The sequence below is a fragment of the Entelurus aequoreus genome, linkage group LG17, assembly GCF_033978785.1.
Source record: "Entelurus aequoreus isolate RoL-2023_Sb linkage group LG17, RoL_Eaeq_v1.1, whole genome shotgun sequence".
NCBI lineage: Eukaryota > Metazoa > Chordata > Actinopteri > Syngnathiformes > Syngnathidae > Entelurus > Entelurus aequoreus.
In genome coordinates, this window is record NC_084747.1 from 37,256,755 (window position 1) to 37,281,754 (window position 25,000).

The following is a 25,000-nucleotide window of genomic DNA, read 5'->3' on the forward strand; positions in this document are numbered from 1 at the left end:
GTTCACTCAGGCACTACATTTAGAAACCGAGAGAGGGAGCGAAGAGGGGGTAAGAGTGAAGGTAAAAAGGTCTTCATGTAACCTGCCTGGTCCTTCCCTATAGCCGTTGTTGACGTGCCCCAGAAGTGTTAATCAAGGCAAGTCTTCTGCATGTGTGGCACTTTTTTATCTACCTGTCTTGCAAGTGTAGAAAGAAGTAACCGCTGCATAATAAGACACATTCCTCTCTGCACATTAGAGCTGGACACGGCTGACTTTGAAGTGTCCATTTTGTTTTTCATTATTATTGTCACTTTAGCCATATTCTTACTTATGGAAGTAGAATTGTCTCACATCAACTTATGTATATCAATATGATATTAATACATATGCATATATTAATAAACATACAAATACAAACATGATATACAAATAAATAAATAATTTGTATAAATAAAAGCGTATTTGTAAACATATTTTTGAGATTTGAAAATATATACAAATACAATGTATCAATATAAAAATGTGACATACAAATAAATCAAGAATTTGTATAAATAAACGTGTATTTGTAAATATATTTTTGAGATTTGAAAATGTTTACAAATAAAATGTATAAATATAAAAATGTGACATACAAATAAATCAAGAATTAGTATAAATAAACGTGTATTTGTAAATATATTTTTTAGATTTGAATATAAATATGCTTGATTTTGTATTTGTATTGAATTTGCATATGTGGATCGCTTTTGTGTCGATTAGACATTCCTCCCACAAACCAGATGCACAAATAAATGTGACTTACACCCTCCCCTGAACAACCAGCAGAGGGCATTGCAGCCAGAGCGGTCTGGGTCACAGAGCATATATGCAAAATTCCCGGAGTTCTCTGCACAAAAACAAACCACACCCAGTGTGTGTGTGACAATCATTGGAACTTTAACTTTAACTTTATTTATTTGTTTCTTTATTACGAAAGCTTTTATTGACACTGAATTTATTGAATTGGATTTTTGCATTTGAATTTTGTGAACATTTTTTATATTTTATTTAAATGTTAGCAAAATGCATGTGTTTTAAAATGCACTGCATAGAAATCCAGTGTTTAAAAATTCAATGTAAAAAAAATCAGTGTGTTCCTAAAATTCAGTGCTGAAAAATTCAGTGGAGAAATATTCGCTGCTTCAAAAAGCAAGACTCCATCCATCCATCCGTTTTCAACCGCTTGTCCCTTTTGGGGTCACTTCTGGTAAATTAGGACTGCAGCAATCCAGAACCAGCCATTGAGGTGTCAAGTTTGAAGTCACAAGACCGCTGGATATTTTCACACTATAGAAATGATTACAATAGTTCGAATTGGCACTTTTGAGTGACATACGGGTTACTATGGTAACTGCTTCATGCAGACCAGGCATGAACAGAGCTGGGCAGAGTGGCCGGGGCTTGTTTACACAGCAACAAGCCTGATACGCCAGTGTCAAATGGAGGCAGATTTCTACAAAAAAGTTCTGCAGAAAAGTCATTGATTCTTAAAATGTTGGCTATTTGATAGATTAAATGTTTATTTGTATGATACCGCCGAGTGCGTGCGCACACATGCACGTGTGGTTCGCATTTGTTAAAGTTTACGACATAGCAAATTGACGCTGCTTTACAACATACTTGAATTTATGTAGACAAAGTTTAGCTGGATGACAACTTTGCCTCACTCTTGTTAGCGAGCTTGCACGGTAGAAGCCAACAGCACTCTTACAGAGGCTGTGTCCGCATCTTCCTCCAAATGTCCGACATCACGTCTCCTCTTTAAATGCTTGCGTATCACAGACCTACTGCCATAAAAACAAGGGCCGCTTTGCAAAATTAGTCGGGTATTCATGTTTTTAACAAGAATAAGAGGAAATATCCTCAAACTTGACATGTTATCACTGGTGATGTTTTGCGAGTGACCCACTTCCGGACGGAAAACCAAGAGTGATGACTATCCATCACAGTGTGGTTCCCCGGCGCCACAGTCCAGGATAAGAATAGACTGCGGCGCATCGTACGTGCTGCTGAGAAGGTGATTGGCTGCAAGCTCCCATCCCTCCAGGACTTGTTCTCCTCCAGGACCAGGAGGCGTGTGGGTCGGATCACAGCTGACTCTTCTCACCCAGGACACACACTATTTTCCCCTCTCCCCTCAGGCAGGAGACTACGCTCCATCCAGACCCACACCTCCCGCCACCTGAACAGTTTTTTCCCCTCGGCCATCAGGCAAATGAACAATAACTCCTAACGGTAGCTCCTTGAATTCCTTGAAGCCCTTCTAAGTCTATCTGATAGCTCAGTCACAGCTCTTTTTATACCAAATATGTGTTACCGTAATTTCCGGACTATAAGCCGCTACTTTTTCCCCTCGTTCTGGTGCCTGCGGCTTATACAAGGGTGCGGCTTATATACGGCCTGTTCTTCTCCGACACCGACGAAGAGGATTTCGGTGGTTTTAGTACGCAGGAGGAAGACGATGACACGATGATTAAAGACTGACTTTTCATATACCGGTAGGCTGGTTATTTTGATAACGTACAGGCGAGCACTTTGTATTACTTTGCACCGTTGTATTATTTGTACTCTGCACGAATGCTGTTCGCCATGTCAAAGATGTGAAAGTTTGATTGAATGATTGAAAGATTTATTGTTAATAAATGGGACGCTTTGCGTTCCCAAACAGTCATCTCTGTCCCGACAATCCCCTCCGTGGTAGCAGGAACCCCTATATACTACGGTAATTACACATCAAAACCCTGCGGCTTATAGTCGGGTGCGGCTTATATATGGAGCAATCTGTATTTTCCCCTAAATTTAGCTGGTGCGGCTTATAGTCAGGTGCGGCTTATAGTCCGGAAATTACGGTATATGTGTTTTATGTCGTACGTTTGCACCAAGAAAAATTCCTAGTTTGTGAACCCGTTTTCAAACAATGGCAATAAAACGATTCTGATTCTGATTCTGATTCTGATATTGTCGACAAATACAAATGTCGGCGACAAATGTTATTGTCGACAATGTCGACCAATTGTTGCAGCACAGTTGCAAGCCCAGTTAATAATGTAAATCCCACTTATTGTTTTTTCATGAATATTCTGTGTTTTTAGTCAGTAAAAAAAAATAAAATGTCATTCTGTTTTTGAGACGGTCTGTTACAACGTTTTGGTATCAGACATAATTGTGGGAGTGTTTGTACCATCGTGTGATCAGCTTTTATCCTTTTTTGCGAAATCTTGGGATTTTTTTCACTAATGCACGGCAATCTCCACTGTTTAAAGTGTTCATAAAAAGGCATTCAAGCACATAGAGCAGATTAAATACCTTGTGGCGTGTAGTGCTGCATAACCTGCCTCTTTTTTAGATCCCTGTCACGTGACTTCAAAATTGACACATTATTGGCTGATTCTGAGACAGGATCGATTGCTTTAGTCTTAATTTAGCAGAAGTGGGTCTTGCGTTTTGAAGCAGCATTTTTTTTCTACACTGAATTTTTGTACACTGAATTTTTAAACACTGAATTTTTATACATTGAATTTTAAAACAAAGAATTTTGAAACAAAGATTTTGCTAACACATTTTTTTTCAATGAAATCGTCAGTATAATTTCATGCAAAAAAAAATAGTTACATAAATTCAGTGTCTCAAAAAGGCTTTCGTAATAAAGACAGAAATTAACCTATAGAAAGTGTGACATAGCAAACATTGTGGGCTTGCTAGATTCTGAGTATCTTATTTACACGTCTAAATGCAAGGCTTTGCTTTTGTTCTAGTCTTGAACAAGTTCACAATAAGGCGCGAACATCAAGCATCATTAACTGCCACAATCGTTGTCATGACAGCTTTCGGAAAAAAAAAAGATTTGGTGAGATTTTTCTCATTTTTAGCATGAAAGCAAAGTCAAAGAACTTTGGGTTAGTGAGCTAATAAAGAGACTGTGAATAGCCTGGATGATAGCCGTGAGACGATCAAACATAATTTTTTAACACAATCACCTGGTACATGTTGGTGTTTTCACTGCATTTTCCGACCGGTACGATTTAAAATAAGCATGTTTAATTCATTTACACATGTAGCATTTAATAGGCGGTTAGCGTTAGCCAAGCTACCTGCAGGCTACCAATAACGTACAGTGTTTTGAAAAAAAAAATACATTGTCTGTTTAGTCATTGGTAAGCACAAAAATGAATGAGTATAATTTTCAAAGAAGTAGCGTGGTAATCAAAATATTTAAAACTAATAATGGGAAAACCTGCTTATGAAATGAGACTGGGCAGCCTCACTCCATAAAAGATTAAAGCCGTAGATTATGCGCAATTTGAACGGAGGACAAGGAGCCTTAACAGACGTTCCATTCTGAAATGTTGACTCCTTGATGAGATATATGCAAGTTTGGCTTTGACAATGGCGCCAGTTTACTCAAATCTCTTATCCATTGGATGTGCTTATATAGAGCTATATAGATTTTTCGAAGTAACGAGCCTTTGGAATAGGGAACATTTTTTTATTTTTTTATTTTTTTTAGTGAGATTCATTTTAATGCAGTTCGTTGCTTTCTTTACCACGGGTACAGTACAACCATGTAAACAAAAGCTTTGGCCAACAAAAATGGCTACTGCGGCCCCACAATGCATTGCGGAATCACTTGACCTTTCGAGATTATTGTACGACCTCAAGAACTGATGAGTATAAGACATGATGTTTCATTGTGTGATGAAGTGTTGATGTGGCCATTTATAGTCTTATCTTGTTCCCTTGCTGTGCACAAAGTACAAGCAGTCATAATCAGTTGGCCTCTGCAACATAACGGCACAAGGAGACGCAATGGGGGGTCTCTGCGCTCTGCAGGGACCCCAGCTGCAACAACAAACACATGCACAATGAACACACCAATACTGAAGCTGCCATAGTTGATCGAAAGAAGGAGTGCATGCCAAAGTTGTGTGTTGTCCCTCCTCGCTCCTCTGAAGAGGCATGGCGGAGAAGAGAAAGGGCAGTGTGGCGCAGCAGGACAAGGCAGGGAACAAAGGCTGTTTGACTTGTCAGCACCATGCTGCACCCAAGGTACACGGTGAGTGCAAGCCGCATCGACAGACGCTAGAATCATCACAGTTCCAATCAAGTATAGTAGCCCCCTAACCTGACTCTCGCCAGACCCTTGTAGTTCGCTGAGCTCCACACAAGGATCTGGGCTCGAGGGCAATGCAAAGTCCTTCAAGATAGCAAAAAATGATGAACCAATCAGGATCACCGGGCGGGATTTCATAGATGTGATGTAGCGCCGAAACGACTGTTTGATTCAAACAACAATGGCGGCACGCAGCCCTGCGTTGTGTGCTGACATTGATTCTGCTATGGCAACTGTTTTGTTGAATCTATCGAATATTAATTCTTTAAAAGATGAACAGAGAACGGTTTTGAAGGTATTTATTGGTGGCAAGGATGTTTTGGCTCTTCTTCCGACCGGGTTTGGATTTCCCAGCGTCGCCCTCATCAGCGTCACGTAGGGGTGTAACGGTACACAAAAATTTCGGTTCGGTACGTACCTCGGTTTAGAGGTGACTGTTCGGTTCATATTCGGTACGGTAAGAAAACAACAAAATATAAATGTTTTGGTTATTTATTTACCAAATTTGTAAACAATGGCTTTATCCTTTTAACATTGGGAACACTATAATAATTTTGCCCACATTAATCAACATTAAACTGCCTCAAGTTGTTGCTCAGATTAAATAAAATGACAAAACTTTTCTTCTACATATAAAAAGTGCAACATTAAATAGTTTCAAGTCAACTCATCATGCTTAATTTATTACAGCATTTAGGAAGCCTGTAGTTGATTTTTATCATGTAAATGTTATATTTTTATCAACATGTGATAGCAGGGACCCTGCCATTCAAAACTAGGCTGCTCCATTACTAAGGATTAATGTAAATATAGCTGAAAAAATAGTACAATAGCAATAGGAGAGACTATTCATCCCTGAACACCATGGAGTTCATGTAGGCTTAATGATGCACTTACATTATTATATCAACTATCAGAGACAGAAACTTTTCATTTAACATAATGTCCTTTTTTGCTGCTTCAACACAGCTCAATCAACACAGAAAAAGGTAAAGTGAAATAACAGACAGACAGGGCTTTGCTGTCCGTAACACACACACACACACACACACCGCAAAATGAGCTAATGTTACGCTAAAAGCTAATTAGCCTTCACCTCAAGCCAGGATTGCGAGCGAGCTGAGCTGCCGTTTGTTTCTAGAACGTCAACGGCTCATAGTGATGTTACTAGAAGTTGACTGGGAGGTGTTTATTATAATTTGGGGAGAGTCCCCTGCCTGATGCTTACCTGCTAAACACCTATCTGCTAACCCCACCGCAGAAGCACTGACTCCATGCGCTCTGAATACGCACTGCTGATTGGCTGTTACCGCTCTGAATACGCACTGCTGATTGGCTGTTACCGCTCTGCATGTAACCAATCAGATTGTTGTGTGGGTGGGACAATGCTGGGTGCTGTGTAGAGTACTGACAGAGACAGAGGCAGAAGAAGCGGAGCAGGTTGTTAAGACTAGCTTGGGCAGCTACTTAATATGTTCGTGTGGAAACTCGTTCGGTACACCTCCGAACCGAACCTAAACTCCTGTACCGAAACGGTCCAAAACAAATACACGTACCGTTACACCCCTAGCGTCACGGGTTGATTTCGATGTGAGTGGTTGAAGTAGCACGTCATTCAAGATAATGGACAAGTGGTTTATCCAATCACATACAATTTTTTTTTTTTTACAAGGCCCTGCCTTCTGAATTAAATCTCCTATTGAGAACTCCCAGATCCTTGTGTGGAGCTCTGCGAGCTACAAGGGTCTGGCGAGAGTCAGGTTAGTAGCCCCCTCCCTCTTTTAGAACTTTGGAGCAGTAAATAAGTGTTTGATGTTGAGATTGGGACACTGACGATGCCCGTCCGAGATACTGTACAGTGTAGTGTAGCATCGTGTAGTGAAATGCTTTGCAGGGCGCCTACTTGCTGATCAATCAGAACCACTAATGTTTATGCAGCTAGCGCATCTGTCATATAGTCTGTTCGTAAATCACACACAGGTACACCTGCACAAGCACATATTTATTGTTCAATTAATACCTCTCAAACCAAGCAGCATTATCTTTTGGCAGGAAAAATATTTCATACAGTTTTGAAACGACATAAATGAGGTCATAAAAAAGTTTGAATGAATTTTATGAAATATTTTGATCCATTCTTATTTTTTTAGTAGTTATATGTCAATATTTTACAACAGTATATAAAAAATATTTGGTAATAATTAAGGGTGTCCCGATCTGATTTCATACAGGTCTGATACTGGGGGGGAAAAAAAGAAACAAGCATCAGATTATATCGGCTTGAATCTACAATAAATACAAACAGTCCTGCAGCGTGTTTACTAGTGCAAAGTTCGCCACTGAAAGAAATGTCAAAACATGGTAGGCTATATGCTGCCCAGATAGCAAGAAAACATTGAATCGACATTGAGATTTGTGACGTAAGTGCTCGTTATGATCAATTATTGAAACAATGTTAAATTTTCAACAAATTTTGACATTGAATCAACGTTGGTTCAACTATGTTATGATCAACACTGAAATAAGGTTATTTTCCCCAACCAATTCTGACATTGAATAAACCATGTTTCAACTATATTGTTAACATTGCTTTTGTTCAGTTATTGTGTACTATTGACTTTGTTTTGATCAAACAATTGTTGGTAATAAAAGAACAAAGAACTAGTTGAAATATTGCACTAATATTGTTAAACTGTCGATAGCACTGACTGTAAATAAACGGAGAACGTTACGGTTAATACATGTCATCGATATCAGTATTGATATCGGCAGCATAAAACCCAAATCACAACATCCCTAGTAATGAGTGTCTTTAATTGAACAATATTGCCATCTAAAAGTTGTCAGGAAATCAATATCCACCTTAGCCGCCAGATGGCAGTAGAGTGTTGAATATAAAAAATGTCCCTTCTTTTGCTGATAATTTCATTAGTTTTTTGTAATGAGCCTGACCTAAGCCTTGATAATAATCTTTGTGATCAACACATGGTTTTCTAATCATTTGAAATGGTTTATCCTGTTAAACTGTAAGTAGGTTAAATATAAATATTGAATATGATGAAAATCAAGAGTACGATTACTAATTTAGTGTTAATATTTGAGTGGGCCCTGGGTTTCTCTATCGTGGAAAAGTTGGGCTGAGGTCACAAAGGTTAAACGATAAGCATGCATTTAAATATAGAATTCATCTTTTTCCGTCATTGTTTCCTCAGACACAATGGCCGTCCCTCCTACCTACTCAGACTTGGGGAAATCTGCCAAAGACATCATCAACAAGGGTTTTGGTAAAAATAACTCCGCATACCACTCATTACTCCTTCTGTAGATTTTTGTTATTAAATTATGTCCAACCTTTCATGCTCCCAGGCTATGGAGTTATGAAGCTGGATGTGAAGACTAAATCCCAGAGTGGTGTTGTAAGTACTTAGTCTTCTGGCACCTTTTTGTCACCTTTTTCAGTTAGTGTAATGTTTTTTCTGGTCGCTAAGTACAACAAACAGATGATCTTTTAACCATGTTGTGCGTACTGTTGTGATACCTCCTGTTTCTCGCTCTAACCTTATCCTTTCTCTTTTTTCTGCTTCTTTCTTCTGTGGATGCTTCTGTCAGATGGTAAGGTGGTGTGTGCACGTTTAGGGGGTTTAACACCCGTTCACTGCAGCGTAAAAGGCTTGCAGCTGTAGCTTGTCAACGTACTCCCCACCCACCTCTACTTCCCAGTTCCCGACTCAAAGATGCTTTTTTGCGTATTCCTCACGGCTTCTAGTTGCTTCTGTTGACATCCTTTCACCTCTTCATCATCCTCATTACTTCCCTTCATTTTGTCTTACAGGAGTTTGCCACCTCAGGCTCCAACAACACTGACACTGGCAAGTCAAGCGGCCACCTGGAGACCAAGTACAAAGTCAGTGAGCTGGGCCTGAGCTTCAACCAGAAATGGAACACAGACAACACTCTATGCACAGAAGTCACCATGGAGGACCAGGTGGAGTACAACACCACAACTGTACTTGTAAACATTGCTGAAATAATACAGTATGGAGTGAAATAACAGTTCTAAGTAACATTTTAACATTAACTGTCATACCAATGTAAATATGTATTCATTTTTTATCAATACATATTTACAAGATAATTTATAATATAAGGTAAAGTCATACTACTTTCCCTTCAAAGCCAGAGCCTGATGGAGGAAAAACAGTGGGAACAGGATGGTGTTTGCAGAAAATTCTAATCAAATCAAACTTTTATATAGCACTTTTCATACACAGGGAAGTGGCAAACAAAAAGGAAAAAAAAATAGTAGCGAAGAAAACACACAACAATATTAACAATAATAAAACAAAATGTGGCATTATTTACTGTGATGAGGTGGCGACTTGTCCAGGGTGTACCCCGCCTTCCGCCCGATTGTAGCTGAGATAGGCTCCAGCGCCCCCCGCGACCCCAAAGGGAATAAGCGGTAAAAAATGGATGGATGGATGGAGGCATTATTTATTATATACACTATATAAACAAAAGTAAAAGTATTTGGCCACCCATCCAAATGATCAAAATCAGGTGTCCTAATCACTTGGCCCGGTGTATAAAATCAATAACTTAGGCATGGAGACTGTTAGATAGATAGATAGATAGTACTTTATTGATTCCTTCAGGAGAGTTCCCTCAGGAAAAATGTTTCTACAAACATTTGTGAAAGAATGGGTCGCTCTCAGGAGCTCAGTGATTTCCAGTGTGGAACTGTCATAGGATGCCGCCTGTGCAACAAATCCAGTCGTGAAATTTCCTCGCTCCTAAATATTCCAAAGTCAACTGTCGGCTATATTATAAGAAAGTTGAAGAGTTTTGGGGGCAGCACGGTGGAAGAGGGGTTAGTGCGTCTGCCTCACAATACGAACATCCTGAGTAGTCGTGAGTTCAATCCCGGCCTAGGGATCTTTCTGTGTGGAGTTTGCATGTTCTCCCCGTGACTGCGTGGGTTCCCTCCGGGTACTCCGGCTTCCTCCCACCTCCAAAGACATATACCTGGGGATAGGTTGATTGGCAACACTAAATTGGCCCTAGTGTGTGAATGTTGTCTGTCTATCTGTGTTGGCCCTGCGATGAGGTGGCGACTTGTCCAGGGTGTACCCCGCCTTCCGCCCGATTGTAGCTGAGATAGGCTCCAGCGCCCCCCGCGACCCCGAAGGGAATAAGCGGTAGAAAATGGATGGATGGATGGATTGAAGAGTTTTGGAACAACAGCAACTCAGGGGGGTCAGCGGATGCTGAAGCGCATAGTGCAAAGACTGTCTGCTCAGTTGCTAAAGAGCTCCTAACTTCATGTGACCTTCCAATTAGCCCATGTACAGTACGCCGAGAGCTTCATGGAATGGATCTCCATCGCCGAGCAGCTGCATCTAAGTCCAATGCAAAGCGTCGGATGCGGTGGTGTAAAGAACGTCGCCACTGGACTCTAGAGCAGTGGAGACGCGTTCTCTGGACTGATGAATCACACTTTTCCATCTGGCAATCTGATGGACGAGTCTGGGTTTGGAGGTTGCCAGGAAAACACTACATTTCGGAATGCATTGTGCCGAGTGTGACATTTGGTGGAGGAGGAATTATGGTGTGGGGTTGTGTTTCAGGAGTTGGGCTTGGCCCCTTAGTTCCAGTGAAAGGAACTTTGAATGCTCCAGGACCCCAAAATATTTTGGACAATTCCATGCTCCCAACCTTGTGGAGCGGGCCCCTTCCTCTTCCAACATAACTGTGCACCAGTGCACAAGGCAAGGTCCATGACAGAGTCTGGTGTGGATGAACTTGACTGGCCTGCACAGAGTCCTGACCTGAACCTGATAGAACACTTTTGTGATGAATCAGAACGAAGACTGAGAGCCAGGCCTTCTCGGCCAACATCAGTGTTCGACCTCGCCATTTCGCTTTTGGAAGAATGGTCGAAAAATCCTATAAACACACTCCGCAACCTTGTGGACAGCCTTCCCAGAAGAGTTGAAGTTGTACCGACATCATATTGAACCCTATGGGTTAGGAATGGGATGGCACTTCAAGTTCATATGTGAGTCAAGGCAGGTGGCCAAATACTTTTGGCAATATAGTGTATGTATATATTATGTATTTGTATATACACACACATACAAACGTATGTTTTTGGTATTAACTGTGCCGTTAATGTGTGTGTGAATGTGACGTATATGTACAGCGCTTTGGGTATTGTACAGGTACTGTATAGTAAAGTGCTATATACATACAGACCATTTACAGCTAGCGGCGGGGCGGCTCGTATTTCAAAGTATGCTCGCAACTTAAAACATAACAAAAACAGAGAAGCTGTTCGTATCTTAAAATACTTGTAAGTTTAAGTACAACTGTACACTACTAACGTATTGATTGTGGTCTGCAGCTGGCAAAAGGCCTGAAGCTGGGTCTGGACACATCCTTTGTACCAAACACTGGGTAGGAGCTATTCCCAACATTTTAGGACCGTCAAGAAACATGAATAATGGATGTTATTTTGTGTAGTTCATCTTCAGTAATGACTTCTTCATTTCTTTCTGTATTCAGCAAAAAGAGCGCCAAACTGAAGGCGTCCTACAAGCGTGACTTTGTCAACGTGGGATGTGACCTGGACTTCGACATGGCCGGCCTCACTGTCCACGGCGCTGCTGTGCTGGGTTACGAGGGTTGGCTGGCGGGCTACCAGGTGGCGTTTGACACGGCCAAGTCCAGGCTGACAAAGAACAACTTTGCTCTAGGATACAAAGCCCCCGACTTCCAGCTTCATACCAGCGTGTGAGTGTCACCGCCTCACTATTTTGTTGTGGATGCTCACCTGACATTCAAGTACAACTCTGAAAACTGCTGTCATATAGCGAGCATGTTACTGTTTTTGCAGGATATAATCAAAAACAGCAAAGATCTTTGAGTACCGTTTTTCAGTGGGTCTTAAAATATAGCAGAGCGCGCCTGTCATATAGAAGATCTTTGTCTAAAGTTTGCAAGAGATTCTCCAAAACACAAAACCACTTCTGTTTTAAAGAGGATCATTGACTACCGTTTTTGTAGCAGATCCTTAAAAACTAGATTCTCAAAAGCAGAAGAGCACACTCATAAAAGGGGGATGTAAACAACTATTTTTACAGTAAGTCCTAAAAACAGCAGAAAGCTTTAGTCCTATAGGATACTGACTGTATGTGTGTGTGTATGTGTGTATATATATATATATATATATATATATATATATATATATATATATATATATATATATATATATATATATATGTATATGTATATGTATATATGTATATGTATATGTCTGGAAGGATATGAAATAAATTATTTCAACAGAACAACCAAGAACGGAGGGGGAGTAGCTGTGTACGTGATGAAGAACTTAAACTACAAAGTGGTAAAAAATATGTCATTAGCTATTGATAATATCTTAGAACAGTGGTTCTTAACCTTGTTGGAGGTACCCAACCCCACCAGTTTCATATGCACATTCACCGAACCCTTCTTTAGTGAAAAATAAAATGTTTTTTTTTTCAAATTCTAGAAAAAGTTATGTTTTTTTACTGGTGCACAAAATGAACCGTGCATGAACATCACCTTGTTGAAAGAACACAACCAACACAGTGCATGAACTCACAACAAATTACACACATTACCATGAATTGATTAATGTGGACCCCGACTTAAACACGTTGAAAAACTTATTTGGGTGTTACCATTTAGTGGTCAATTGTACGGAATATGTACTGTACTTTGTAAACTGTACTGTTTCATATAATGTATTTTCTTCCTTTGCAATCTGCTAGTAAAAGTTTCAATCGATCAATCAAACAACCTGCAAATCAGATGGAAAATTAGAGGGAACATTGTTTGGGGGTATCCATAATACGCTGATAGGGAGAAGTTTTTATTTACACGATAATTCGGATGTGTCTTTACCTCCGTGGCGGAGGCTCCGCCGAACCCCTGAGGCCGACTCACCGAACCCCTAGGGTTCGATCGAACCCGGGTTAAGAACCACTGTCTTAGAATGTATAACCATTGAAATATGCAATGAAAAAAGCAAAAACGTACTGACCAGTTGTGTATATATAGATCATCTAAGTCAAACTTTGATACGTTTGAGAAATTTTTCAACTTTACTGAAATCAGTCAAAAAATAACTGTTAAGGTATCGGTCAAGGTGTTGACCCCAGGATGCAGAGACAAGGTGGCAGGGAGGCAAGGTGGAATTACAAAAAGGAAATACTTTAATTAGGCCAAAAGGGGTAACAAAAGGCGATGGGGCAGAAGCGCACACCATGTAGCACAAACCAAACAGAATCCTCAGAGGTCAGCAGGAGGATAGGCAAGGGCACACTGAGCACAGAAAAAGTCCAACAAAAGATATCCTCTCTACCTCAGGGAGGCTAGGAAAATAACACAAGGAGGTTAGGGATATCAGGACTAAGGAGTGACCAACATACCAGGACTGGGGAGGCGAAGCAGGCGCATGAGACGTGGAGAGCACAGGAGACAATAACCGACAAGGCAAAGCTGTCAGTTACGAGCTTAAATACTAACAGGCTAATTTGCCGAGGACGAACGAACTGAAAACAAAAACTACAGGACAAAATGCAGATATCTAAATAGAGGAGAAGGCTGGAGAATAACAAAACACAACAATAACTTTCTTATGTGGAGACTTCAACATTGACCTCTTGAACCCTAACAAACAAAAGCCCGTAGATGACGTTATTGACACAATGTATAGCCTGAGTTTATATCTTAAAATCACAAAGCCAAGCGGAATCTCAGGACACAGCACCACACTTATTGATAATATTTTTACAAATGATTTTGATAATAATACCACAAGTTGTCTGCTAATATCCAATATCAGTGATCATCTGCCAGTTTTCATAATCTATGACAGAAACTACAAGAAGAGGAATATTGATGACAAAAAGACTTTTCGAAGAATATGCACAGCTGTATGACAGCTTTCAAGAATGATCTGAGAGATCAAAGTTGGGACAATGTGTACAGTGAAAATGATGCATATGGTATTTTTTTTATACTTTTGAGATGCTTTATGACATTGAAACAAAACAACTTGGTAAGAAGCAAAAGGAAAAACAACCATGGATGACAAATGGACTGAAAAATGTTTGCAGCAAGAAGACTAAACTTTATAGAACATTTATAACACAAACATCTACAGAGGTACAAAACGTACAAGAACAAGCTAACTGGCATACTACGAACACAGAGGAAAGAATATTACAGTTAATTATGGACCGGAACCAAAACAATATGAGAGCAACACGGAGCATCCTGAATAGCAATATTAAAAATGGTGCTAAGAAGGATTATCCTAAATACTTCTCAGATGGAAATGTAAAAAATGGCAATATGAACAAAGTAGTTGAAAGCTTCATTAAGTATTTTGTGAACATTGGACCAAATCTGGAGGAAAAGATTCCAGATCCCGAGTCAGTTGAGGACTTGAATGACACCATAAACATAGATCCCCACTCAATATTCCTCGAAGGAGGGACAAAAGAGGAAATAATCCAAATGAAAAAATGTACATCCAAGATCTCAACTGATTTTAACGAAATTGATATGGAAACAAATGAAAAGGTTATTGAAGATATTTCAGAACCTTTAACATGTATCAGCAACCTATCATTTGAAATTCCCAGGTAAAATGAAAATGGCAAAAGTCGTACCAATTTATAAGACTGGTGACAAACACCAGACATGTTTCTCTACTTCCACAATTTTCTAAAAATATTGAAAAACTGTTTAACAACAGATTGGACAAATTCATAAATAAAAACAAAACACTCACAACCAATATGGATACAGAGCCAACATTTCAACATCAATGGCATTAATCGAAATAATGGAAGAGATTACCAATGCAATAGATAGCAAAAAATGTGCTGCTGCAGGTTTATGGATTTAACAAAAGCATTTGACACAATTAATCACAGCATCTTAATAAACAAATTAGACAGGAATGGAATCAGAGGGTTGGTCTTCAACTGGGTAAGAAGCTACTTAACCAACAGATGGATGGATGGATGAATCTTTGTCATTGCACAAGTACAACAACATTTTGTTTTCAGCCCAAATCCGTTCAAGATTAGACAAACAAAGTGTACAGGGTTACAGAACAAGAACGCTGATGGGTCACCACAAGGCCCCCCCCCTGTAAAAGATGAGAAAAAGGTAGACGCTGGGGGAGGATGAGTGAAAGGGAGAGGAAAGGGGAGCGTCTGTACGTGAAGATAGGAGAACAATTGCTACAGAGCTGAAAATATCTTGGGGCGTACCTTAGGGATGAATCAATACTGGGACCAAAATTGCTCAATCTTTATATAAACAACATTTATGAAGTTACAAAAGATTTACAGATGATACAAATAATAGTAGAAGAAATTAACACATTAAATGATGGTTTGACAAAAACAGACTATCTTTGAATCTCAGTAAACTAAAATAATACTATTCGGTAACAGTAGAAGGCAAAGTCAAACACAAATACAAATAGACGGAGTAGATATTGAAAGGGTAAAATAACACATTTTTGAGTGTAATAATAGATGATAAAATGAACTGGAAACCTCATGTACAAAATTTACAACAAAGTGGCAAGAAACACGTCAATAATGAATAAAGCAAAACATGTTCTGGACCAAAAATCACTTCATATTCTCTACTGCTTGCTAGTGTTACCATATCTGAGTTATTGTGTAGAAATATGGGGAAACAAAAAAGATCAATAAATTAATGTATTAATTTAGTGCTAAATCATTGAACATCATCGCTTACTGTATGTCAGCACATTGTCGTATAGAGCAGGTCTACACTTATTCTTCATGATGTTAAGTCTAATAATGTTCACTCTGTCAGCAATCCACATCACAGCATCTGTCATCGTGCAACCACATGGAAGGTGGCGTGCGGCCATATTTAATACAACTTCCCACTTGTCGCTGGTGGCACTGTTGTTTTTCCCCTGCACTTAGGGTGTGTGCCCACGGTCACACATGATGCAATGATAACACAAAAGGACCCATTAAAGATTAGACAAGCGGTTGTCAAACTGATACGTGGGCTCCATCTATTGGTGCGCCACATAATCACTTAATTAAATGTATGCGCAATTCATTTTATTTGCTTCGTTAGTTTAGAAATTCAATGTTACTTCACTACCATCGGACCAACCGGGTTGCGGAGGAGACCCTGCCCCAAGTGGAGGAGTTCAAGTACCTTGGAGTCTTGTTCACGAGTGGTGGAAGAGTGGATCGTGAGATCGACAGGCGGATCGGTGCGGCGTCTTCAGTAATGCGGACGCTGTATCGATCCGTTGTGGTGAAGAAAGAGCTGAGCCGGAAGGCAAAGCTCTCAATTTACCGGTCAATCTACGTTCCCATCCTCACCTATGGTCATGAGCTTTGGGTTATGACCGAAAGGACAAGATCACGGGTACAAGCGGCCGAAATGAGTTTCCTCCGCCGGGTGGCGAGATAGGGTGAGAAGCTCTGCCATCCGGGGGGAACTCAAAGTAAAGCCGCTGCTCCTCCACATCGAGAGGAGCCAGATGAGGTGGTTCGGGCATCTGGTCAGGATGCCACCCGAACGCCTCCCTAGGGAGGTGTTTAGGGCACGTCCGACCGGTAGGAGGCCGCGGAGAAGACCCAGGACACGTTGGGAAGACTATGTCTCCCGGCTGGCCTGGGAACGCCTCGGGATCCCCCGGGAGGAGCTGGACGAAGTGGCTGGGGAGAGGGAAGTCTGGGTTTCCCTGTTTAGGCTGCTGCCCCCGCGACCCGACCTCGGGTAAGCGGAAGAAGATGGATGGATGGATGGATGGATGGATAGTTTAGAGTTTTATTTTCCTATATTCAAGCAGCGTTACTGTTCAAATTGTGTGTAACGTTACAGTGGCCAAAATTATTAAATATACTTGTTCAATCAGTGTTTTTCAACCACTGTGCCGTGAGATAGTCAGGTGTGCCTTGGGAGATTATCTAATTTCACCTATTTGGGTTAAACATATTTTTTCCAAACCAGTAATTATAGTCTGAAAATGATGTGGTGTTGTTGAGTGTCGGTGCTGTCTAGAGCTCAGCAGAGTAACCGTGTAATATTCTTCCATATCAGTAGGTGGCAGCAGGTAGCTAATTGCTTTGCAGATGTCGGAAACAGCGGAAGGCAGCGTGCAGGTAAAAAGGTGTCTAATGCTTAAACCAAAAATAAACAAAAAGTGAGTGCCCCTAAGAAAAGGCATTGAAGCTTAGGGAAGGCTATGCAGAACGAAACTAAAACTGAAATGGCTACAAAGTAAACAAAAACAGAATGCTGGACAACTGCAAAGACTTACTGTGGAGCAAAGAAGGCGTCTACAACGTACATCCGAACATGACATGACAATCAACAATGTCCCCACAAAGAAGGATAAACAACTGAAATGTTCTTGATTGCTAAAACAAAGTAGATGCGGGAAATATCGCTCAAAGGAAGACATGAAACTGCTACAGGAATATACCAAAAAAAGAGAAAAAGCCACCAAAATAGGAGCGCAAGACAAGAACTAAAAGACTATACACAGGAAAACAGCAAAACAATTTAAATAAGTCAGGGCGTGATGTGACAGGTCGTGACAGTACACCGACTTTGAGACAAGAGCTATATTGATGCATGGTTGGTTATGGTTTAAAGTCATATCCAACAATTGCGACAATGACATTTTACTGTCAACTGAGTTTCGTGTTTTTAATGATTTTTGCTGGTGGTGTGCCTCCGCATTTTTTCAACGTGATAAATGTGCCTTGGCTCAAAAAAGGTTGACAAACACTGTTAGATAAAACCTTTGCCTTGTTCTTCAATGAATACTTAGGCCCACTATGCTATTGTATTTCAATGGTGGTGCCACGGTTTTTTCTGAGGTTGCACTTGGTGAAAAAAGTTTTAAGAACCACTGGATAAGACTATTTTTCACAGCCTATTGTGTACGTTGCTTGAATCTTGCAGCAATGATGGCACAGAGTTTGCCGGCTCCATTTACCAGAAGCTGAACAGCAACATGGAGATGGCCGTGCACCTGGCGTGGACAGCCGGCAGCAATAACACGCTTTTTGGCGTGGGAGCCAAATACCAGCTGGATAAGGATGCTTCTGTCTCTGTAAGGAACGGTCACATGACTCATTCATTCATTCACTCGTCATGTCTGTGGACACTCAGGACATTTTTTGTTTTCTCCTCACAGACCAAAGTCTACAACAACAGCCACGTTGGCGTCGGTTACACACAAACCCTTCGGCCAGGTTTGCGCCGCCGCTCCTTTTTCTATGGAAGTAGAATTGTCTCACATCAACTTATATATATATCAATATAATATTAATACATATGCATATATTGATAAATATACAAACACAAATTTGATATACAAATAAAAAATTTGTATAAATAAACGCGTATTTGTAAATATATTTTGGAGATTTGAAAATATATACAAATACAATTTATAAATATAAAAATGTGACATACAAATCAAGAATTTGTATAAATAAACGTGTATTTGTAAATATATTTTTGAGATTTGAATATAAATATGCTTGATTTTGTATTTGTATTGAATTTGCATATGTGGATCGCTTTTTTGCATTTGTGTCAATGAGACATTCCTCCCACAAACCAGATGCACAAGTAAATGTGACCTACACACTCCCCTGAACAACCAGCAGAGGGCACTGCAGCCAGAGCGGTCTGGGTCACAGACATGGTTAGACACTGGCGAGCCAATCAGAGGCACACTGATTGGCCTATTATATTACGTCATGACTTTTGGGATGATTTGACACCCATTGCACTGATAAGAGATCAGTATCTACATCGGGACAAGGTCATTAAATAGCATTGATACAATAATAATAAAATAAGCAGCTAGCATGGTCTTTCAGATTAACTGGATAAATTAGCATTAGCTAATACAACGCTAACATTAGCTAGCTCAGGCCCGTTGTGCGTTCTCTCTGTTAAGACATGGATTGTTTTTGTGCAGAGAACTCCGGGCATTTTGCATATAATGCATATCGAGTCATACCAAAGACAATAAAAATGGGACCCATCACCTCCCTGCTTGGCACTCAGCAACAAAGGGTTGGAGTTGGGGGTTAAATCACCAAAATGATTCCCGGGCGCGGCGCCGCTGCTGCCCACTGCTCCCCAAGGGGATGGGTCAAATGCAGAGGACAAATTTCACCACATCTAGTGTGTGTGTGTGACAATCATTGGTACTTTAATCTTTAATCTTAATGCTCTGTGACCCAGACCGCTCTGGCTGCAGTGCCCTCTGCTGGTTGTTCAGGGGAGTGTGTAGGTCACATTTATTTGTGCATCTGGTTTGTGGGAAAAATGTCTCATCGACACAAAAGCAAAAAAGCGATCCACATATGCAAATTCAATACAAATACAAAATCAAGCATATTTATATTCAAATCTCAATAATATATTTACAAATACACGTTTATTTATACAGATTCTTGATTTATTTGTATGTCACATTTTTATATTTATACATTTTATTTGTATATATTTTTAAATCTCAAAAATATATTTACAAATGTGCGTTTATTTATACAAATTATTTATTTGTATATCACATTTGTATTTGTATATTTATTAATAAATGCATATGTATAAATATCATATTGATATATATAAGTTGATGTGAGACAATTCTACTTCCGTATTTTTCCGCATACGACACCAAGAACAACACTGACGCTTCTCTCACCGCAGGTGTCAAGCTGACGCTCTCGGCGCTCGTGGACAGCAAGAACTTGAACGGCGGCGGACACAAAGTGGGCATGGGCTTTGAACTTGAGGCGTGAATGTGACGGGAAAGAAGCCAAAAAAAAAATGTCACCAGGGAGGAAAAGAAGAGGAACGAGTGTGACACCTCAAAGATCCAATGAAACACATTCTAAGGTTCTAAGGGCTTAACCTTGCAGGACTTCACATTTTTAATGCAATATTATTCCTAAACAGGGTCTGTGTGGCCACTTCATTCACAATCACATCTACAGTAGATCAAGTATTATTCATACACTGGCCACGTTTCAGTCAACACTGACAAAAATATGTTGCTTTGCAAGTATCACTGTTTGCCACCTCTGCAATGTTTCACTTCACTAAAGTGCTTTGTTCTCAGGCTTGGAGCATAAACATCGACTCTTTGGTTCATTCAGGCAATTCCTTTTTTCCATCGTTTCCTAGATACAACATGTGTACCATCAGTGGTACCACACTCTGAAAAGATTTAGAGCCGTGTTTCCCAACCTTTAAATGAGCCAAGGCGCATTAGAAAAAGCCTTCCATGTTTTTGGACTGGAATTCTTAATCATGCGAAATATTGTGCTGTCACCACATGTCAGCAAGAGTACAGTAGATACTGTATACAGGGGTGCTGTGGACGAGGCATAAAGTACAGTTAAGTTAAAGTTAAAGTACCAATGATTGTCACACACACACACACGATGTGTGGTGAAATTTGTCCTCTGCATTTGACCCATCCCCTTGATCACCCCCTGGGAGGTGAGGGGAGCAGTGAGCAGCAGCGGTGCCGCGCCCAGGAATCATTTTGGTGATTTAACCCCCAATTCCAACCCTTGATGCTGAGTGCCAAGCAGGGAGGTAATGGGTCCCATTTTTATAGTCTTGGCCGAACGTTTGGACACACCTTCTCCTCATTCAATGCGTTTGCTTTATTTTCATGACTATTTACATCAGGGGTGTCAAAGGTACGGCAAACATGTTTTATCCGGCCCACGGGATGATTTTGCTAAGTAGAAAAATTTGTTTTTGAATGAAAAGAAACTGCTGTTCTAAATGTGTCCACTGGATGTCGCAATAGCAATTCTTTCTATCTTTGTAGATGATGCCACATATGTCAGTTGAGGAAAATGAGCAAACTACATTAATAACATCCTGTAATTTGATTTTGATATCAATTTTTTTTATCTTGATAGATTTAAAATGAACACCAATGATTTGACTGATGTACATTATCACATCATTTATTTAGAAAATATAAATAACGACAAAGATAGAATACTATTAAACGCAACAGGGAGGAAAAGAAGAGCTCATCGAGAGAATGCCAAGAGTGTGCAAAAAAGTAATCGGAGCAAAGGGTGGCTATTTTGAAGAAACTAGAATATAAAACATGTTTTCAGTTATGTACTTAACAAAAAAAGGTGAAATAACTGAAAACATGATTTGTACATTTTCAGAATGTGCTTGTTCTATTTTTAAACAAAGAAAATCATCTGAGGTTGTCTTTATTTTTAAGTTATCCTGCCGTGATTTTACCAGTCCGACCCACTTGGGAGTAGATTTTTCTCCATGTGACCCCCGATCTAAAATGAGTTTGACACCCCTGATTTACATTGTAGATTGGCACTGAAGGCATCAAAACTATGAATGAACACATGTGGAGTTATGTACTTAACAAAAAAAGGTGACATAACTGAAAACATGTTTTATATTCTAGTTTCTTCAAAATAGCCACCCCTTGCTCCCATTACTGCTTTGCACACTCTTGGAATTCTCTCGATGAGCTTCAAGCACACCTGTGAAGTGGAAACCATTTCAGGTGACTACCTCTTGAAGCTCATCGAGAGAATGCCAAGAGTGTGCAAAAAAAGGGTGGCTATTTTGAAGAAACTAGAATATAAAACATGTTTTCAGTTATGTACTTAACAAAAAAAGGTGAAATAACTGAAAACATGTTTTATATTCTAGTTTCTTCAAAATAGCCACCCTTTGCTCCGATTACTTTTTTGCACACTCTTGGCATTCTTTCGATGAGTTTTAAGAGGTAGTCACCTGAAATGGTTTTCACTCCACAGGTGTGTTTGAAGCTCGAGAGAATGCCAAGAGTGTGCAAAAAAGTAATCGGAGCAAAGGGTGGCTATTTTGAAAAAACTAGAATATAAAACATGGTTTCAGTTATTTCACCTTTTTTTGTTAAGCACATACCTCCACATAGTTTTGATGCCTTCAGTGACAATCTACAATGTAAATAGTCCTGCAAATAAAGAAAAGGCATTGAATGAGAAGGTACCTTGTGTCCAAACTTCTGGCCTGTACTGTATATACACGACTTGTTGTAAATAAAGCAGACATTTTAGCAGTAAAAATTGATTACTTCCAGCTGCATACCTCTCATGATCTTTCACACAATCTGCACATGGTTTGGTAATCATTGTACTCGGATAGAATATATACAGTAGTTACTGTAAGCTTTTCAAATGGTGCACCAGTCTGTTTTTACTCACAATGATAGCAAAGAGTTCAGCTAATGTATGACTTTCTTGTGTCACAAAGATTTAACAAATAAAATACACATTTTGGGCCAGGGGATGAATAATGTTGGGTCTTATTCATATTGAATGGTCCTTAGGAAGTGCATGCTTGAGTATTTCACTGCGGCGAGCTTCCCTCACCTGTTTTGCCATGTTGCCAATAAAAGGTGACGACTAAGGGAGCTTTAATTCCACCCGTTCATCCTGTCAGTGCCTTCACTTGCCCTAAAGAATGTTTTTATTTCCACGCTGACCTTGTTGTCCCGTGGTGTTCAGATTTTACTGCAACATTTGACTTGTGACGCTTGCATGGGAACGTTAGTCAACAGTTCTCGTTACTTCAACGCTGACTTCATTGCATCGGGGCAGTAATAAAAGCAAAAGGTCAACACTATGGCGAACATTGTGTCCTCATACCTTGACACGGAAATGACGAATGATTGTCTAAAACAGGAATTGACATGACTTTACTTACACTTCTCTTTAGTGCCAATAGCTGGAGACACATCAGTGTACATACATTATCTAACAAGAGTCCAGTCCTTGCATTTTTTTTAATCAAATCTTTCAAACGGACAAATATTTAGACGGTGAGCCAAGAACATTGTTAAGTGGTACCAAGTAACTGCGCTAAAAATGAGTCAACACACACATTCTTGTATGTTACCTTCTTGACACCTCTTTAGTGAAGTGAAGTGAATTATATTTATATAGTGATTTTCTCTAGTGACTCAAAGCGCTTTACATAATGAAACCCAGTATCTAAGTTACATTTAAACCAGTGTGGGTGACACTGGGAGCAGGTGGGTAAAGTGTCTTGCCCAAGGACACAACGGCAGGGACTAGGATGGCGGAAGCGGGGATCGAACCTGAAACCCTCATGTTGCTGGCACGGCCGCTCTACAAACCGAGCTATACCGCTCTTTAGGACCACCCTTTCTAGATATATAAACATTTGTATTTACAACATTAATAATATATACATACTATATGCAAATATAAATAAGGTAAGCCTTTTGTTTTTTTTGTTTTCCAAATTTTTTGTTTGTAATTGGTTTTTAATCATTTACTTTAAGTTATTAAAGAATGTCTCTATATACATATTTGTTTATTTAAAAAAAAAAAAAATTGGCCCAAGGGGCTGCATTTCAATTTCTTACAAACGCTTGTTATTACACATGTTGGCCAGAGGGGGAGCACTTTTAAAACCGACACAGTCCATTTGAAAAATCGCTCCTTTTTGGGACCACCCTCATTTTGATAGATTTCACCACCAGGGGTGCAAATGAGACATTCTCTATTTGATGCAATGGTTTTCCGTATTGGGACCAAGATTTCTGTCCTGTTGATGTCTCAAGAAGGGTAGAAATACAATAACACGCACACACACACACACACACACATTATTGTATTTGTTGCCTTCTTGAAACCCTCAAAAAACGCCTACCTCTTTAGGACCACCTTTTCGATATATATATATATATATATATATATATATATATATATATATATATATATATATATATATATATATATATATATATAAAGATTTGTATTTACAACATTAATAATATATACATACGATGCAAATATAAAAAAGCTTGTTGTGAAAAAGTATTTGAAATTTCACATGAAAAAGGTAACAGTTTCACAAGAAAAACTTATAATTTTGGCAGTATTATAATATGTCGTAATTTTACTCAACGCAAGTAAAAGTTTTACAAGAAAAACTGAACATTTGTGCAATATTATGATAAAAGTTGGAATTTTACTCAATAATCAGTCGCAATTTTACAAGAAAAGCTCAACATTTTGGCTATTTTACGAAAAGAGTCCTAATTTTACACGACAAAAGTCACAATTTTATAAGAAAACTTAAAAATTTTGGCAATATTATAATCCATCTGTCCCTTTCGGGGTCGCGGGGGGTGCTGGATTTTATCTCAGCTGCATTCGGGCGGTAGGCGGCGTACACCCTGGTGGACAAGTCGCCACCTCATCGCAGGCAATATAATAATAATCAAAATTTTACTTGGCAAAATTATGACAAAAGTCATAATTTTACTCAACAAATGTCACTATTTTACAAGAACAACAAAAAAATTGGCAATCTTGTGATAAAAGTCCGAATTTTATGTGACAAATGTCACCATTTTTCATTAAGAAGTAATCATTTTATGAGAAAACATTGCAATTTAAAAGAAACAGAATATGAGAAATAGTTCCCAATTGTATAAGAAACAAGTCGACACATTGTGAGAAAGACTGCTTTTAGTAATTGTTTTTTTTTTTTTGGTTTATAATTGGTTTTTAATCTTCATTATTTACTTGAAGTTATTATAGTATGTCTATATATATATATATATATATATATATATATATATATATATATATATATATATATATATATATATATATATATATATATATATATATATAGTTTTAAAATTAATTTTGGCCAAAGGGAGCGCATCTCAATTTCTTACAGACA

At 39.2% G+C, this 25,000-nt stretch overlaps 1 protein-coding gene across 3 annotated transcripts in view; it reads left to right on the plus strand.

Annotated features, from left to right (window-relative positions):
- LOC133632867 (voltage-dependent anion-selective channel protein 2-like) overlaps positions 1 to 21,746 on the plus strand; it is a 25,100-nt gene extending 3,354 nt beyond the window's left edge. The window contains exons 2-10 of one of the 3 annotated variants that reach the window (XM_062025635.1): positions 4,977 to 5,077; positions 8,347 to 8,418; positions 8,501 to 8,550; positions 8,967 to 9,119; positions 11,538 to 11,590; positions 11,699 to 11,926; positions 18,173 to 18,323; positions 18,408 to 18,465; positions 19,943 to 21,746. In XM_062025635.1, coding sequence (XP_061881619.1) covers positions 4,981 to 5,077; positions 8,347 to 8,418; positions 8,501 to 8,550; positions 8,967 to 9,119; positions 11,538 to 11,590; positions 11,699 to 11,926; positions 18,173 to 18,323; positions 18,408 to 18,465; positions 19,943 to 20,034 — 954 coding nt within the window. In that variant the 5' untranslated portion in view covers positions 4,977 to 4,980 and the 3' untranslated portion in view covers positions 20,035 to 21,746. Of the gene's footprint in view, positions 1 to 4,976; positions 5,078 to 6,826; positions 6,895 to 8,346; positions 8,419 to 8,500; positions 8,551 to 8,966; positions 9,120 to 11,537; positions 11,591 to 11,698; positions 11,927 to 18,172; positions 18,324 to 18,407; positions 18,466 to 19,942 lie in introns of those variants that run through there. The other 2 variants (XM_062025637.1, XM_062025636.1) reach the window with 2 other exon arrangements.
- Positions 21,747 to 25,000: the final 3,254 nt, after the last annotated feature.